Here is an 18,793-nt window from a genome sequence, read left to right as displayed (position 1 = left end):
ATGGTTAAAGGAATACAGAAGGGTCAGACTATTCTCTCTCACTTTTTGGAACGGATGTGATTACCAATCACCAAGTCTTCACCAATACAGTGTGGTATGAACAGAAGACTGAGAGCTTTGATTCTGCTTCCAGACAGAGCCTTGTAAGCCTGATGAAAAGTCCAGGCTGCTTTATTGCCACCAACCTTAAAGGGGCACTGACGTAGGAGACAGATGATACTAAGCTGGCTGCATAGAGGACTTCTCCCACTTTGCTCTATAAAGCAGTCCAATGGAAGCTTTCCTGTTTTGCATCAAAGTCAGCCGAAGCATTTTTTTAGCTGGCTGCCATCCAGACAGTATTCAGACTATCGGATAACAATAACACTGGGTCTAGCACAGAATCCACTGAATTAATATCAAAAGGCAAACCAGGCCCTCCATAGACTCACAGGTAGTTTAACTGTGTATGTTCCAATTTTCACACAGGCAGTACCTAGACAATACACTATATTAGAAACACGAGAATTCAGCTAGTAACTTTTTCTAAGATGGAGACACTGGTTAAGCTGGCTGAATGCCTAAACCAACTTGGTATCTTAAAACTACGCCATTTTCAAGGTGTTAGCATAATATACATTAACAGTTTTTGTGCCATGTTTTATGCCCCACTCATGATTAATTCTCAGCACAGACATTCAGTGTTACTGTTCATTTACTTCAACAGTCTCAGTATGACGTTTTGACTTTCACAATTTTTTAATTATATTATTTAAAGAAGTGGGTGGAGGAGAGTAGAGTAACATCCTGTATAGGCCTGACTAGCGCTATACCCATTGAATACTGCATTTATTTTAAGAATCATGTTTCACAGATGTTACATTGTTCAAAACCAAATGAATCCATATATTTTAGGCAACTATTATGCACACAGACTCTCACCAGCAGGAAATACATTTTTTTCAATTTAACAGCACATATATTTGAGCCATATAACAAAGATTATTTCTGTCTTCAGTATTTTTTTAAAAAATATTTTGCTCATAAAGCTTTAAAGCATTACAGCAGACAGTGTAAATATGTGCAGGTTGACCTCAGTTGGGAGCATAATCCAAAGTTGATTTAATCATTAAAGAGTCAAGTCTTACATTTCCTTTGCTATTCCTCCCAAAACTTTCCCTGTGATTCCTATTTTATTTTGTGTATTTTATGAAAACATTGCAACATGACACATACCCATTTTTAGCTAAAACAGGACATAAAGATATTTTTCAGTCTCTTCCTAAACTTCTTCATATTTTTGGAATAATAGTAATTACAGAATACCCTATTTTCCTATGGATTTATATTCCCGGAAGCCTGACAGTATTACTTGCCATTTCCAGGAAGAATGCTGAAGATTTTTAACTGAAGTGGCATATTTAATAGCACAGGTAAAACTAAGGATAGTTGTTTTTAGAGAGAAGTACAGTACTGCAGATAGTTTTTAGATACTCCATCTTTTCCACTGAACAGCAGTCCTAAGAGTAAAATACCAAACCCCCTGCTGATACACTTGCAACAGTCTGCAATGAGCTCAAGACAATGAGTTCCAAAGAAGTAAAGCTCCAGAGTACATTAAATTTGTATGCAAAATTTTAGCAACTGAACTTGGACTGCAATTTCTTATATCAGAATGTGCTTAAAATTGTTTCTATTCTCTCTCTCTTTTTAAGCTATCTTTAAACAAACAAACAAGCAAAAAATCTTGTTGATAGCAACCACACTCCCACACATCCCGGTAATGAGCAGGAGTCTAAACTCCATGAAATCTGTACTATAGGCAAACTGCTTTTCTCTCTCATACATGCATGGTCCTGTATTTACATGTCACCTGTTGTGGTTAAAAGATCAAACCTTGCCAGGACATTTAGCTTTCTGCTTGCATGATTGCATTGCCATCAACAATCCTTACATTTGTAGTATAAAAAGTCCATTTGCATTATTGTAGCAGGTGAATGCCCCAGTAACAGGCCAATGCCTGACTCTCCAATAAAGACCTAATATATATTTTACTGTTGGGGCAGAAATCATCTAATAGAATACAAGAGATAGATACAGAGTTGGGATAGCATAAACAAGTTAAGGTAATACTGCCCAGCATGAGAAGTGCTGGAACCACTACTAGACCTGTCTAACCCCTTAAGATTAAAAGAAGATACAAACGAGTAAATTCCATGTTAAAGTTATTTGGAAACCACACAGCTTATAACTAGTACATAAAGCAATCAACCACCTACTGAGTGCACAAGAATGTCCAATTTTTTCAACCAGGCTTCTGAAGATAGGTAATTGGAAGTGTATGCTGACGCACTGCAAAGGTTATTGTCTGGATTTGGGGGGGATTTTCTAAATGGCTGTTTACAGAAGGACTGAGCTAATTAAAATAATCAAATGCACACATAAAACACACATAACAAACAAGTTCAAAGTTTGCAGTTATTCTAAGAAACAACAGCAAACACACATTCACACAAAACAAACCCCCCAAAAGATACTGGAAAGTAAACACAGCGTGTTTAAAACAGAAGAAATAAAAAGGAACAATTCCATAAGATGTATCTTCTAGGCCTCTGAAGAGCTGCTCATCTCAAGTGAGCCACATTATTCCTTTTAAACCCTGTTTAAAACAGTCTTTTACCTCCTTGCGGAGACCCCGTGTACCTCACTACATGTGTGCAAAGATGTATTTGGTGAAGGTGGCAAGGTTTTGCTAGCAGGGATCTACAGGGGTGGCATCTTTGAGAAGCTGCCAGAACCTTCCCCCATGCCCAACAAAGCCAATGCCAACCGGCTCCAAGACAGACCCGCCGCTGGCCAAGGCCGAGCCCATCAGCGACAGTGGTAGTGCCTCTGGGAGAACACATTTAAGAAGGGGAAAAAAAACTGCTGCACAACAGTAGCTGGGAGAGAGGAGTGAGAATATGTGAGAGAAACAACTGGGCAGACACCAAGGCCAGTGAAGGAGGAGGAGGAGGAGGTACTCCAGGCGCTGTAACAAGAGATTCCCCTGCAGCTCATGGTGTTCTGTCTGTGACAGTAACTGCTGAGTAATCACCCTTTCCTCATCTCAACCCATGAGCCTTTCATCATATCTTCTCACCCTGTCCAGCTGAGGAGGGGGAGTCATGGAGTGGCTTGGTGGGCACCTGGTGGCCAAGGTCAATCCACTATGAAGGAGCACACCAGAAGGCTAAGACCAGCACACTGCAGATTGCCTGGCCTCTTTTCACTCAAATCAGTGTCGCGGTTTAAGCCCAGCAGGCAAGAAAGCACCACGAAGCTGCTCGCTCACTCCTCTCCCCTTCAGCCCCGGTGGGATGAGGAGGAGAAATATAAAGAAACACTCATGGGTCAAGACAAGGACAGGGAGGGATCACTCACCAATGATGGTCACAGGCAAAAGACAGACTCAACTTGGGGAAAAAGCAAAATCAATTTCATTTACTACCAATGAAAGCAAAACAAGGATAATGAGAAGTAAAAACAAATCTTAAAACACCTTCCCCCTGCTCTCCCTCCTTCCCAGCTCAACTCCACTCCCAATTTTCTCCACCTCCTTGCCCCAGCAGCGCAGGGGGACAAGGAATGGGGGTTGCGGTCAGTTCATCACACAGTGTCTCTGCTGCTCCTTCCTCCTCAGGGGGAGGACTCCTCACTCTTCCCCTGCTCCACCGTGGGGTCCCTCCTACGGGAGACAGTCCAACTTTCACAAACTTCTCTGGCATGGGTCCTTCCCACAGGCTGCAGTTCTTCACGAACTGCTCCAGCGTGGGTCCTTTCCGCGGGCTGCAGTCCTTCAGGCACAGACTGCTCCAGCACAGGCTTTCCCATGGAGTCACGGCCATCTTGGGGGGCATCCCCCTGCTCCGGCATGGGGTCCTCCCTGGGCTGCAGGTGGGCATCTGCTCCCCCACTCCCCTCCATGGGCTGGGGGGGACAGCCTGCCATCTCACCATGGGCTGCAGGGGCATCCCCTCCTCCCCCACTCCTCCTCCCCCTCCTTCTTCACTGACCTCGCTGTCTGCAGAGGGGTTTCTCTCACATTCCAATCTCTTCCCCTGCTGCAGGTTTCCCCTTCTTAAATATGTTTGGGTTGGCCTTGGCCAGAGGCAGGTCCAATTTGGAGCTGGGGAAGCTTCTAGCAGCTTCTCACAGGAGCCACCACTGCAGCCCCTCCCCTGCTACCAAAACCCCACCACACAAACCCAAAACAATCGGTTATCTTTGTACTTAGGTTAACAGCTCTTACGACAGTAACAATTATTTTTATTAAGTTCATTTACACTGCCTACCAAAATGCACCTCATTTCAATACACCACCTGTAATAAAAGTTTGTAGAAAAGTTCTTTTTGAACTGAACTGGGTAAGAAAAATTGAAGTAGTATTTTAATGTAGCCAATTGAGCCAAAACATTATTTCCATGTATGGATCATTACTGAACAATGCAAATTCTCTCCTCCCACCTGAAATTCTAAATAGAAATCTCAGCAGAACTGTATGTAGATATATATATAAACTTGCTGGAATATAGGCTCATATATAAGGCTCAGGCTTAACACTGCCAACTCTGACAACAATGTATGGCACACCAGATCTCTTCTGAAAGCTGAAGAGGGGGAGACGTCAACAATTAAAAATTATGTAACTTCTTTTCTGTAAACAAGACTAACATACATGTAACATCATGGTAAAGTTGCTTTTATTTTAAGATGGTACTTGTCTGATCACCTTACCTTAGTGTGTGATGTGGCTGTGCCACTCCTGAGTTATACTATCATGCCAAATGACTGCCTATAAAAACCATGTATTTGTTTGAATTTAGTATATTACTCAGAATAGCACAGCCACAAATCAGCTACAGAAATCACAGCAAACATGGGCTAATTGCAAAGGAGTGCTCATTGTACAGGAGTGCTAGGCTTTTTTCTGCTGTTAGTAACAAAGAAATAAGTATTTACATTGTAATGTAATTTGACAAATAAACTAGATCTCTTTACTGTATTTCAAAGTTGTTATGGCACTCTGAGACTCCTTCCCTTTGGAAAGGGGCAAAATAACTAAAAGATAAAGTCACTAATGAATCACTGATCAGTTGGCACATGGTAACTCTGAATAAAAAGACTTCTAGGCAACACCTCACCCTGAAGGCTTGGCAAAGATCTTATTCTACACATGTCCTAATGAGTTCTAAGTCTTTTTTTTTCTGCAGGAGACCAATTCAAAAAACCCCCAAAGCCAGAAGGCTCAGAAATTACATTACATAAGTGTTCATGCTGTGCCATAAAATATATTAACTTTTGGTCCACAGACCCTCTTCTGTGCTTCTGAACTATGCTATTAGTCAGGAAAACATATTCAAGAGCCTCAAAACTGACAACTGTCTAAACAAACTAATATTTGCATACAATAAATACATTTACTTAGCAGGTATTACAATGCTACTCTTAAAACCCTTCTCTGTGTAAGGTTTGCAATGTCAGAATACAGGCCTAGCCAAATACCCACTCCGCTACAGAGCAAATGTTCTCTCATGAAAACAAAGGTGAACATTTGATGGGAAGAAACAAAATTTAAGAGGTATAATCATTGTGACTCTGAAGTCAGCTCACAGGAATCATAACAGCAGCACTGAATTAGTACTCTTACCAGCTTTACAATGCATTTGGCATGGTAGCAGATATTCTCAAATGTCTGATAAATCTTATGTTAGGCTTTTTAAATCTAATTCAAAGCAGGTGAAGCATTGTGACAATACCAGATTCAAACCACTGGTATGGGTGAATTTACTTTCTAAAGCTAAGCTGAGCTAATGGCTTGCTCCTATCAAAGGAGATCCTACTTCCCACCCCCTTTTCCTTCTCTTCTTCCAACTCCACCCCATTCCTTTTTCCTTCTGCTCTCAGGAGCCCTCTTCCTCCACTGCACTGGCTTTGGTATTTCTCAGACCCTTCAACAAACTAACTGAGCATCTGGCAGAAAGCTGTTTCTGTAGTTTCTCTTGGATTAATTTACTGAGGTTTACTGAGTGGAATCAGGACACCGCAAGGACAGAGAAGCACAACAGGAAGGAACACAGAGCTGAAGGGGGGAGCATAGAAAGCAATAGGATCCCCCTCTTTCAGCACTAGCAAGCTGATGATCCAGTTCTTCAGCTCCCTTCAACAACGTGGCTGATGAACCACCTTTAAAACTTGGATGACAGCTGACATAACTCAAACAACCCCCCTGTGTGATTTCTCAAGTCTGGTATAGTTCAACACTCTTTCAACCTCTACAGCACCTTACACAATGGGGAAATCATGGAAAGGCAGGTCTAAGAAGGAAACAGCATTTTACATGACTAAATGCAATTTTTAAAGTTTCTAAGCTAAAATAATGGGGTTTTTTATTTAAAAGTTCAATACAACATCCAAAAAAGCCCAAAAGAAAGAACACATTTACAAGACCACTATTACTAACAAAAGGCTAAACAAGATACCAAGAAACTCCTGAAATCCCTTATCATGCACACTATTTTTCCTCTAACAGCAAATATCATGTAAATAACAAGCTATTAAATCACTTTCATAACAGCAAAACATTTCAGACAAAAGCAATTTATATTAGTATCAGGTGAACACAGACTTGTATTCTGTGGTGTTAACCCATTTGGGTTGGTTCTGTTCCTGTTTTCATGGAGAAATGAAGGGGAAAGGATACACAGTTTAAATGTTACAGAGAAATAAAATCCATGCATGATAAAACAGCATGATAAAACAGAGTTGAAATAATACATACCATTTACCTATTAATTCAGTATTGCAAGTAGCTTGGGATTTTTTAAACTCCTCCCACATAGGGATTTTTTGCTGAATTATACTACTCTGAAGTGACAAAATGGTACAATTTAAAAATCTGACAACTGATGATTATAAACAAATATCACATTACTGAAGGCTGAAGAACTTGGGCTCTGAAGCCACAGCGCTATTTATAGAAAAATTATAAACTTTGAGAAACTTTGAAAACTGATCTACAGATTTTCTCCGTCAAAAGTTTCACAACTGAATTAATGTATTTGTTTCTTTTTATTTTTTTTAAATTTCCTTAAAACAGATATAAAGCAGTGTTATTTAATGTTTGGTTTGGCTTTTTTTTTTAAAAAAAAAAGCCCTAATCAAAATTAGTTCTATTTTAAGCATGGGGTTCAACTAGAAAACCCACAGAGGTTCCTTCTAACATAATAATCTATGATTCTAAGTTACTGAAAAATCCTTTACAATACTCTCTCCCTAAAGTAGCTCAAAACAAGTCATGATGCAATGCTGTTATGTGAAAAGTTGTGCTACTACTAATTTTAGATGACCCACATAAATTGTCTGTAAGTCATCACAAACAAATGCTAATTGATTATTTAAACAACATTTTTCAACGGAAAAAATCCAGCCATCCAGTTCCCTCCCACCAGTATCATAGCATTTTTTCCAAAAGGTCATATAAACATTTGTCTACTGACACATTTTGTAAAGTACTGTAACAGTAGCATAAAACAAACAAAATTTTCCATTATCATTTAAGAAAGCAGAGGTACTCAGTTTACTCCAGAAAAAATAAAAAACCTTGCTGAATGACTGGAAGTGTTTTATAACACCTTTCCAGGAGCAACTCATTGACAAAAGAAGTCCACTAAACATTCAAATTTTTCTGAATGGGTAATGTTTGTCTGCCCCATATGTAACAACAAAAAAAAAAAAAAATCCATACATTTGATAACTTTTACTATATAAATACCACAAACAGAAAAGAATAGATAGAAAGCAAACCCAGAGATAGGGTCTTACCAGTAAAAGGTTTTTAACTGAAAACAACCTCTGCCAAAATGTTTGCAACTGGTGAGTGGAGTCATAGGCAGATACACCACCAGCGTTCTATTTACATCTACTCTGAACAGCTCCAGATGATGATTTTCAAAACCCAGCTTGCCAGAGAAGCTGTCTTCACACCAAAACACCTTTCTGCCTACAACTAAAAGAGTTAATCCAAAAGTAAAATCCAAACTGCACAAATGAGCCTCTAATAAGAGGTTACTCATAATAATGGACACAGTTGACAAGCAAGAAATAGTGAACAAGGAGACATTTGTGGAGATGTTTCAAGTTAACATCTATTACTGTGTGTTAAAATTCTCTGTGAAGTTTTCGGACAAACTAATAATGGTTTGGTTTACATTTCAGGCCCAAATTCTTCAGAAAATGGAAACAGGGCAAGTTTCAACAACAAACTAATTAAAACAAAAACACATTTCCCTTATTAATTTATACAGCTTATGACTGGAAGATACTATGAGATCATCCAATCTCCTGCCCAAGAAATTCGGACTATTTTCTTTATTTTTATAATCCTGTTTCAAGTTATGCAAGGGCTTCAACAATTATTCTTAAAGACTTATCCATATTCCAGCAAATAGCACCATTAGACTTCTGATGAGATCATACTATTACTTCCTGTAAGGGCACAACAATTCTTTCTTCATCATTCTTAAAACATTCCTGTATGTTTGCTATTAAACAGCACTGCACTTAAAGAAGGGATTTTCAGTGAACTATCCAAGATCTTTGTTCTGAATGGTTACAGTGATGATAGTACTATGCAAGATATATGAGTAATTCAAATAAATTGTTCCAATACATATTAACTTTGGCTCCCTTCTTCAAAACCTCTCAATCTTCTAATCTAGATCAGTATACATTAACATGATTAAACCTACAGTTGTCGTCAGCCTCATACGCCCCTTCCCTAAAGCGCTATCATGGTGAATACTAGTAGCAGGACAAAACTTCTGGACACTCAATTTTTAACACAGTAAAACATTTACAACAGCAGAGTATCTTATTTACAAGCTTTTACTACATAGCAACAGTAACTTGTGATGTATTTTAAAAATAAAGTTAATTTATTTTAACATGGGGTTTTTTTGCTTGTTTGTTTTCTGGAAAAGAGAGAAGAAACAATATAACTGTTATACTACTGGCAACTCCCAAGTACTCCAGTTGACTAAAATCACAAAATAGGTTCTAGGTGCAGGTTCCTCTACCGAGTCCAACACATGTTCATTTGCTTCTCCTGCTTTTGTATAATACTAAAAAAATACAATGTGGCATTATAGAATCACTCAGAGTAAAATTATAGTATCACCAGATGTTAGTTAGTAGTTGATTCTTCTCTGGAGAAAATAAAGGAGGAAGAGGATTGAGCCTATTTAGAAGACACTCTCAACCACTAAAGCAACAGGCTCAAGATCCCACAATCCCACCTTACTCTACTGCCTATTTAGCAGACAGCAGCCTTGAGCAACAGCTCAGATATAGATACATAACATCACTTAGTCAATATGTATGTTAAGAATATCGTCATTCTTCCTCCCTCTCCTCCTACCCTATCTTCCTTCTCTCTCTACCATATTTCTTATGGCTAAGTTTTCATCTCTTGAAAAGAGAAAAAATTTTGCAGATATATCTTTTAGTTGGACTGAGTCCTCACTTTGACTGAAGTTCTCTCCAGTAACAGCAATATCCTGGTGGGCTGCAGTGGTATGTTTCTACTAATATTAAAAAAGGAATATTAAAAGCACCTCCTCAAAGAGGAAAAAACATAGCTGCAGCCACTTCTGAAAACCTCTGCTTTTCAGTGCCTTCTTCAGCTCTGTGGTAGCAGTATACATATTGCATATGTATATGCAATAAACACATAAAGAACATAAACCTCAGTGACCATCTGTAAGCAGTGTCTTGTTGTATCATAGAAAGAAATGTAAAAAGATGAAATTACTAGAATGAATCTGCTTTCAAATTCTAAACCTGCCTGGGTAACACTATCTCAGCCAGAAACGGAGAGGAAAAAAACGTTACTGGATTAAGAAAGCAGTTTTAAAAGGCATTGATTTGAAGGTAAGACATTCAGTTGAAGAGAAAGAAAAGAATGCTGGAAAAAATTGAGAAAAAATATGCAAGACAACGAAGGTAAACACGAAGAAAAGGCAACCCAACACCGTCTCTAAAAGCCAAGAAATTAAGCGTGCTGTGAATCCCGAGGAGCACAATGGATTACGAGTGTTTATTACATAGGTTGTTCACACCTCTTCAAAATATGCTGGCATATGAAAATGCTGCAGCTGTGTACCAACTAGAACAACTTTAAACAAAAAACAGAGGAAAGTCTACCTGTACATCCAGGGAAACAAAACAATTCGAATTTTGAAGGGGAATATCAAATAAAATAATCTCATCAGCAGAATACTCCCCCAACTACAAGACAGAAATGGCTCCCCAATTCCAGTTTAGGCAGTTAAACAGAGCTTATATTGCATTTTATTTCCTTTTTTCTCCTCCCAGGTATTTGGATAAGGAAATGAACTATGAGACTGGCAAACTGCTGTCTTCAGTTTCTAAAAATTAAGTTTAAACTTACTAACTAAGGGTCATACTGAACAGTATTGCTATGTTCTACAGAATGTACTCTTACTTTTCATGTAAGCCTTAAGTTTCGTCAAAGACCTAGTTTTTCAAGCAGATGTCCTTTTCTTTGTGCACATATAATTTGTCTGTATTTTGAAGAAACATACATTATTTTAAGCATTCTACGATTTTCAGATACAGCCGTAGTATTTATCATCTACAGCTAGCTCTTGTCAAACTAACAAGGCATTAATAAAGCAATGCATGAGGTCTATCTACATGTATATGCTGTAACTGCACTGTAGAAAGAGGAAAAAAAGAAAAAAAAATTACTTCAAATTTGAAACAAGCATCATACTAGGACTGGAAAAGAGACAACACAAAAAGGTTGACAAAAAAAACCCAAAAATCTAATTAACCTACAATCAGAAGTCTATAAATCTCTGAAACAATTTGCTGCTACTTATGAAACAGAAGTAAAAGGGAAAGGCAGCAGAAAAAATTAAACACTTACTCAAGAAGATACCAAATGGAAGAAGGATAAAAGATAAAATATTTCCAATTAAAAGGTGAATAGTTATTTTGCTTAGGACTTAGAAGGTTTTAATACACACACTAAAGAGAGACGCAAATACTACGGTAATGTGGTCTAATGTCCTTTAAATGCAGGATTCCTAGAAGCCATTTTAAAGCATGTATTTTAAAATGGTATGTAATCACATCTTAAGACTTTCAGCAACTGTGAGTCCACCATACGATTAAGCTGTTGCATATTTAATTATCCTTGCTGCTATAAGGGTCCAAGAATTTCAAGTGATATAGCCCTCTCTACCTTACTTCCATATCTTCCAGTAGTATCATGTCATCATCAAGTGTTTAACTTGTTAACATGGATTTACCTATACAGAACTGTATTGGCTTTGTGTGGCAAGGTTTTGGTAGTGGGGGGGGGTTACAGGGGTGGCTTCTGTGAGAAGCTGCTGGAAGGTTCCCCTGTGTCCGACAGAGCCAATACCAGCTGGCTCTAAGACGGACCCACCAGTGGTCAAGGCCAAGCCAATCAGTGATAGTGGTAGCGCCTCTGTGATAACATATTTAAGAAGGAAAAAAAAGTTGCTGGGACAGACAGAAACGGCAGCTGGAGAGAGGAGTGAGAACATGTAAGAGAAACAACGCTGCTGACACCCAGGTCAGTGAAGAAGGAGGGGGAGGAGGTGCTCCAGGCGCCGGAGCAGAGATTCCCCTGCAGCCCATGGGGAAGACCATGGTGAGGCAGGCTGTCCCCCTGCAGCCCAGGGAGGTCCACGGTGGAGCAGATATCCACCTGCAGCCCAAGGAGGACCCCACGCCAGAGCAGGTGGGTGCCCCTGAAGATGGTCGTGGCCCTGGGGGAAGCCTGCAGTAGAACAGGCCCCTGGCAGGACCTGTGGCCCCCTGGAGAGAGAAGCCCACACTGGAGCAGGTTTTCTGGCAGGACTTGTGACCCTGGGGGGGACCCACACTGGAGCAGTCTGTGCCTGAAGGACTGCAGGCCACAGAAGGGACCCATACTGGAGCAGTTCGTGAAGAACAGCAGCCCGTGGGAAAGACCCACGTTGGAGAAGTTCGTAGAGGACTGTCCCCTGTGGGAGGGACCCCATGCTGGAGCAGGGTAAGAGTGTGATGAGTCCTGCCCCTGAGGAGGATGAAGCGGCAGAAATAACGTGTGATGAACTGACTGTAAACCCCATTCCCTGTCCCACTGTGCTGCTGGGGTGGGGATAGGTAGAGAATCCAGGAGTGAAGTTGTGCCCAGGAAGAAGGGAGGGGTGGAGGGAAGGTGTTCTGAGATTTGGTTTTATTTCTCACTACCCTACTCTGGTTGATTGGCAATAAATTGAGTTAATTTTTCCCAAGTTGAGTCTGGTTTGTCCGTGATGGTAATTGGTGAGTGATCTCTCCTGTCCTTATCTCGACCCACAAGCTCTTTGTTATATTTTCTCTCCCCTGTCCAGCTGAGGAGGGGGGAGTGATAGAAGGGCTGTGGTGGGCACCTGGCGTTCAGCCAGGGTCAACCTGCCACAAGAACACAATTCCGAAACTCACTGAAACACTGAAACCAAAATATCTGTGTGACTTAGATTTTTTTTCCTTTTTTTTTTTTCAGAAAAGGGGATGGGGGAACTACTCCATATTTCATTCTGTTTATATGAAAATGTATCACAGTATCCTTACTATTCCGTTTGATGCTTGCAGAATGAGTCAGGTGTGAACTTACAATGCCTAAAATGACAAGCCTTTAAAATATTTATTAACTTAGGACTAGTTTGTAACAACCAGAAATAACCGCTAATAACACCTGCTACAAATTAGATAAATAAAAAGATGATGGCTGACAAGGATAAACACTGAGAAAATACCTTTGGCTGGACAGCAACAGAAGTACTAGCCAGAGTACTAATAATCTTGTAGTTGTCTCCTAAGAACTTGGAGGCTACTTGTCTGTTCTACAGACCATGCCCTACAGCTGCTGACACTATATTTTGGTTAGTACCAACTTACAGTATTGGTTCAGTACTTAAATAGCCTATTTACAAAGTATTCAGAAGTGAATCACAACAGTTTTACTGGAAACAAGCGTTAACACTACAAATAATGAGTACATAAAAAAAGCAGCATTCAGACAAAAATAGCTTGGATTTCCAGAATGCTCAGCATTCGTCTTAGCTCTGCTCTGTTCATGTCAACAGGAAAAAAAATCCACAGTATACCTTATTTTAATCCTCTGTGCTCCCAAAGTTAAATCTGAACCAGTGTTCCCTTCTTTCCTCAGACACCTTATGTATCTTTTAAATCTATATATCACAGTTAATATACAGGATTCAGTTTTCTTTGCTTCTTGTATAGAAAGATATTACATTGGTTTTGATAGAAACACTACGGCTAACATTTTTTTGTGTTACTGGAACACTTAATACTTTTTTGTAGTGTTTTGTATTATTTACTTTTGCATTATTTTCAAGTTGGATGTTGAATCTCTCTTTAAATCACATTGTGCCTAGCAGTAGATCATTGAACAGCAAAAGGTCACCTTATCATTGGAAAACTCGTATTTTTGGTACAATGCCCCACTACCTACTATACACACATTTATTTTGGAAGTGAACGCACATGGCCAAAAGCAAGGAAATAAAATTCATAGATTTTATAGAGCAACAAGAAAACAAAAGCAAGCCTCTGACTAGTTTTATGACTGGCATTCAAGGTCCTGTAGACTATCATCCACCAAATTTCAGACTGCCATAGCAATTAAGAGCTATAAGGGACCGGGAGATTCACAGGTGCCATTAATTCAAAGATGCTGAAGTAGGCATGCAATATAAAGATAGGCTTCCCAACCTCACAAATCACTATGCAAGAGCAAGTAAAAGGATAAGCGTACAATGGAATATGTTTGTTGGCATGACTAAACCACCAAACCCTCTTAATCATAGGAAAACTGTGACTACATTCAACCTTTTGCCAACACAGCACTGACAAAGAGATAGACACCATCTTGGTATTACTATACTCCAAAAATTTATAAGCATGTACACTTAGCCTAGAAAAACTCCTTCCATGTTATAGGAGGAACATAGACAGGAAACTGGCAGGAGCAAGCGTACAGAGGTGAACTTCTGCCTTCTATAAGCAAAGTTTGAAATTTTGGAAATACTGGCCAAGAAGCTGGAATCCCAAATAAGGATTCAGTGGTATCTTCTCTGTTGAAGTAAAAACATCTTTTTAGCTGGCATTAACTGATTCTGTATCACATCTCCATTTGGGAGCTTAGACCTATAAGTGAGCACCCAAGGAATTTTTTAAACAGGCATAAACTTAATGAACAAGGGCTCCAAACAAGTGTTAATTGGTTTTCAAAAATGAGGTAGAACAGTATTTGCTCCTTTAGATACAAGTTTTTACTTTTAACATAAGTTAACATAAATTAAATTCCTAAACTATTCCAGAATTAATAGTTTTATCTGAAAAAATAAAAGATGTGCTATTTCAAAACTGCAAGTTATGCAGAAGAAATTAATTCCAGGTCACACAGTTCCCCTACAACTATTTTTCTTCCTCATCTTGGATATGTTTCTACTTGCAACATTCTTCTGGCTTATTAAAGGTTTTTAATTGAGACAGAGATAAAAATGACTATTACAAAAAGCAACAATTATTAACTGCTGTGAAAATAAACTGCCTTGTGTGTAACTTATGGAAGGCAACAGATGGCCAAGTAGGGGATGCTGAAACAACGAACACAAGAGGTTTTGTTGCTCACTTTGCTTCTCCACCCCAAAGAATCTAATCAACAGAAACTGCAAGCATTTCTCAAGTAATATTCTAACAGCACAGAGGAATCTCTCCTGGAAAAAAGAGAGAGATGAAATAATTATAAACAGTAGAGGCATATTTTAAGATGTTAAGCCAAGGTCTTACTGTTCTAAACTTGTTTTTTGCACAATTTTACATTAATGAAGACCCTCCATATTCATTATGCTCTTAGATACCATTTCAGTTACCAGGGCTGCTCAATCACTTCCCCTCTTCCCCAAAATTTCTTGTAAGAGGTAAAATTGTTTAAACTTGCAGCCATTCAACATTCCTTGCAATCAGCTAACAGGCAGAATCAGCTAACCGGAAGACTTTAAGCACAGTGGAGAAGTAAATTGAAGTGCAAGATGAAACATGGATTCAGTGGGTTTTCTTTAAAGTATGAAAAACTTTTACTTCAGAAATACCAAGAAGCACCCATCATCCATTGCTTCATTTCCTTAGAATTGCAATGACAAACAATTTCAGTATTTGCTTAAAAGACAGACATTTCCTGTGGACCAAGTAAACCACTAACAGGTAAGGAAAAGAGAAATCCGAGAGCCAAGAGGGAAAGAGCAGGTCATCCTATTGGTTTCTTTTCTTAAACATGAACTACCTTTAATTAAAGGAGGATCAACTTACACAACTGACAGTGACAGAAGTACAGCTGTACTGACTTTAGGTACACTAGTGGATTTGTTACCATGGGAAAGGAAGGTTGTATGTAGTCAAATACACACATGGGCTCTGCCATTTTGTCTGCACCAAGTTCTGAACATTAACAGAGAACGAGATGACGTAGTTTAGAGATCTTGATGGATAAAGCTTGCATTGCCTATTGATAACTGGTTTCTTTTTTGCCAGTAGTACTGGTGCTAACAAAATAGAAGTTGAGATTCTCCAAGAAACAAATAGTTCTTGCTCAGTAATTCCAAATTAGTGTTTCCTCACAAACACCACGTGCTTTGAGTTAGGTACCCAGTTCCCAAACTCCACATGTTTAACAGGACCTTCTCTTGTCATGCTCAGCTCCTTATAAAAACTGCTGAGCTGAAGGCTAAGTCAATCCAAGAACATGCTCCCAAGCATTCATGCAAACAAAAAAGCAGAAGACAACGTACTTTGATATGCTCTGGACTAAAACTACTGCGGGAAGACTATTAGACTAATTACCAGTTGTATACCAAAAATATTGAGGATGAATTCAGCCCTTTAAATAGCCAGGAAGAAAAAAGAAAAATCACAACGATATAACCTAACACAACAGTTTGGAAATAAACTTTTACCTGACAATGCTACACTTGGATGCTCTTGTGATTTCATCATTGATAAAACAATCTTCTCATACTCTGTAACTCCAGTCACTAAGAAAAAGCTCAGCCTGAATCCTACAAAGACTCAATACTATGTCATCCAAACAGACAGCAAGCAGATATGCTCATACTCCACCAAGGAAAAAACGTTCGCCATCACACATTTTTGCACACACAACATCAGTAGGATATATGCAGGCAGCTGAAGCAGCCAAACTCGACCTACACCCATACAAAAGAATTTAGGTGGTGTTTCCAAAAATAAAAAATTCCATAACGTGAATCATACACATAGTCACACCTCGATAGATCCTGGTGGTACATTCTGGACCAACACACTGAAACATAAAAACAAGCATAAAATTCTCCTTTTACACTGGGGAAATCTGCGTCCTCCTATACCTCAGTGCACAAAGATGTGAAAAAATTCTCACACACTGATGCTACAAGTTAGTTAGCAGAATAACCTCAACTACTTTTGTCTAAACAGTGTATGGTATGAGAAAGTGAGATGGCGTGTCCTGAAACATCCAAGTCTTGCCAGACACCAGCAATGGCAACGCAGTAAATACTCTCGAGGACCAGACAGCTTGCTTTTTAAAGTCCCAATTCTAATAACTTACAAGCTGAACAAAAGTTGTAGTTACTCCAATTCCACTGGAAAACATCATCTCACTTGAAACACCAGATTCAGCACCCAGAGCCTGTAGGAACCTAGAAATTTTTGGCCTCGAGTGCCTAAATTGTACTGTCAAAATAAACACCACATGTTGCTGCTCCCACTAAACAGAACAATTCAGACTCCAACACATCCTGGTGCAAAGCAATGCAAGAACAAAAATCTGGGAGCGAAACCTTGCCAAATCCATCAGCTACTTGTCCGCAAACACGTATGTTTGATTGCACAGAATAAAGTACTGAGCCACAGTTAGATGACTAGGGAAATCTGCACCCTCTTAAATCCTGGCCCTAGAGACCTTGGAGAGGTTAAGCCTCATTTTCTTACTAAGATTCTCAAAGCTTTGTCACAAAGCAAGGAAAAGGTAACACCGAGGCAGAGATATCTGGACCATGCGGTAGCCTCACCTCCTGGATTCGCCTGCGGGCCCGCTGCAGCACCTCCTCGTACCCCTTCTGCCGCAGCTCACTCAGGCTCTCGTAATACTCTTCGGGGTCGTCAGTCTCGGTGAAGAGCACCTGCGAAAGGATCTTCCAGCCGCAGGTATCCAAGCTGTGGACCAAGTAAACTTGCAGTTTGTAGCAGAGAGCGTCCATCTCCTGCTCGGATAGCTCCGGGGCTCCGAACAGCACCGTCCACATGCCCGAGGGCTCCTCGGGGAAGGCAGGCAGGTAGGGCTCCAGCTCCGAGTTCACCGAGCACAGCTGCTGGTGCACAGCCCGCAAGTCTTGGAAGGAGAAGAGGCCAGCCCAGCTGCACTCTTCCCCCGCGGGCTCCGCGTCGGGAGCGGCAGGCTCGGCTGCCTGTAGCGGCGAGGGCGGCGGCGACAGCGCGGCGGCCGCCTCCTCCTTCCCCAGCTCCAGCACTTCTATCTCTTCGGCGGCACCTGCCGCCTCCGGGCCCCGCTGCGGCCTCCGGGCCGGGCCGCTCCTGGCGCGCAGCGGGCTCTTCGGCAGCGCCTCGGCCGCCGCGCCCCGCTCGCAGGCCCGCAGCCGCGCCTCGGCGCGGGGACGCGAGGGGCCCCGCGGCAGGCCGGCGTCCCGGCGCGCCGCGGGGCTGCCGGCCTTGGGGGCGGCTCTGGCCTCGGGGCCGGCGGGGCCGGCGGGGCCGCCGCGGCGCAGCTCGCGGGAGCCGCTGCGCTGGCGCTGCGCCGTGCGGTTGTGGCAGGTGATGGCGAACTTGCCCTCGATCTCGTTCCAGGCCACGATGAAGACGAACTTGTGCTTCTCCCGCTCCTGGAAGGCGTGAGGCCTGACGGCCACCCAGTCGGCCTCCAGCGTTTCCTCCAGGGCGAAGGCGGACATGGCGCCGCGCGGCTTCCCACACCCCCCCCCCCACCCTCCCCGCTCCCGTCCCGTCAGCCACCCCCGCCTGCCCCGCCGCGCGCCGGCCGGCGACGGCTCCCCGCAGCCCCGCCTGCCGCCTCACTGCCCACCACCAGCCATCTTAGCGGCGGGGGGACGGGGAAGGCGCTGAGGGGGCAGGATGCGCTGGACCCCCACCGGAGCGGCGAGGGAGGCTGGGCGTGGGGAGGGAGGACGGAGAGGAATCACCTCCTCTTTGCTCGGAGCCCGCCGCCGCCTCTGGTCACCGACCCGCCGCCGCGGCGGACAATGCCCGGTGTCCCCGCTCAGGTACTTCACGCGCGTCACGTGGGGCAGGATCTGTTTACAAGCGGCGGTGGCGCTGCGGCAACTCGGCGCGGCCCCGCCCCGCGGCCTCCCGAAGCCCCGCCCCCCGCACCGCCTTCCCCGCCGGCTGCCGCCCCGCTTTCTCCGGCGGAGGAAGGCGGGCGGAGCCTCACGCCCCGCCCCGCCCCTTCTCCGCCGGCTACGCTCGCGCTCTCCCTCCCTCCCTCCCTCCCGCCTCGCGCCCCCGTGGTGGGCGGGGGACGGGCGATGCCCCGCCCCTTCCCTCGGACGTAGGACGAGGCCTTTCGGGCTCCCCGCGCTGCATGCTGGGGAGGGCACGTGCCGGCCCGCGGCCGCTAAGGGAAGGGAAGGGAAGGGAA

The 18,793-nt window shown here is 42.3% G+C and overlaps 1 protein-coding gene across 2 annotated transcripts in view; it reads right to left on the bottom strand.

Annotated features, from left to right (window-relative positions):
- JMY (junction mediating and regulatory protein, p53 cofactor) overlaps window positions 1-18,358 on the bottom strand; it is a 73,589-nt gene extending 55,231 nt beyond the window's left edge. For both annotated transcript variants that reach the window (XR_008233486.1, XM_052777000.1), the window contains exon 1: window positions 17,190-18,358. Coding sequence is in view for 1 of the 2 variants with exons in the window: in XM_052777000.1 (XP_052632960.1) it covers window positions 17,190-18,086 (897 nt within the window). In the remaining variant the exon portion in view is untranslated. The remainder of the gene's footprint in view (window positions 1-17,189) is intronic.
- Between the last annotated feature and the right edge of the window lie 435 nt (window positions 18,359-18,793).

Source organism: Harpia harpyja, chromosome Z (assembly GCF_026419915.1).
Source record: "Harpia harpyja isolate bHarHar1 chromosome Z, bHarHar1 primary haplotype, whole genome shotgun sequence".
NCBI classification, from domain to species: Eukaryota; Metazoa; Chordata; class Aves; order Accipitriformes; family Accipitridae; genus Harpia; species Harpia harpyja.
Note: the sequence above shows the minus strand (reverse complement) of the source record. Positions and strands in the feature narration are given on the sequence as shown.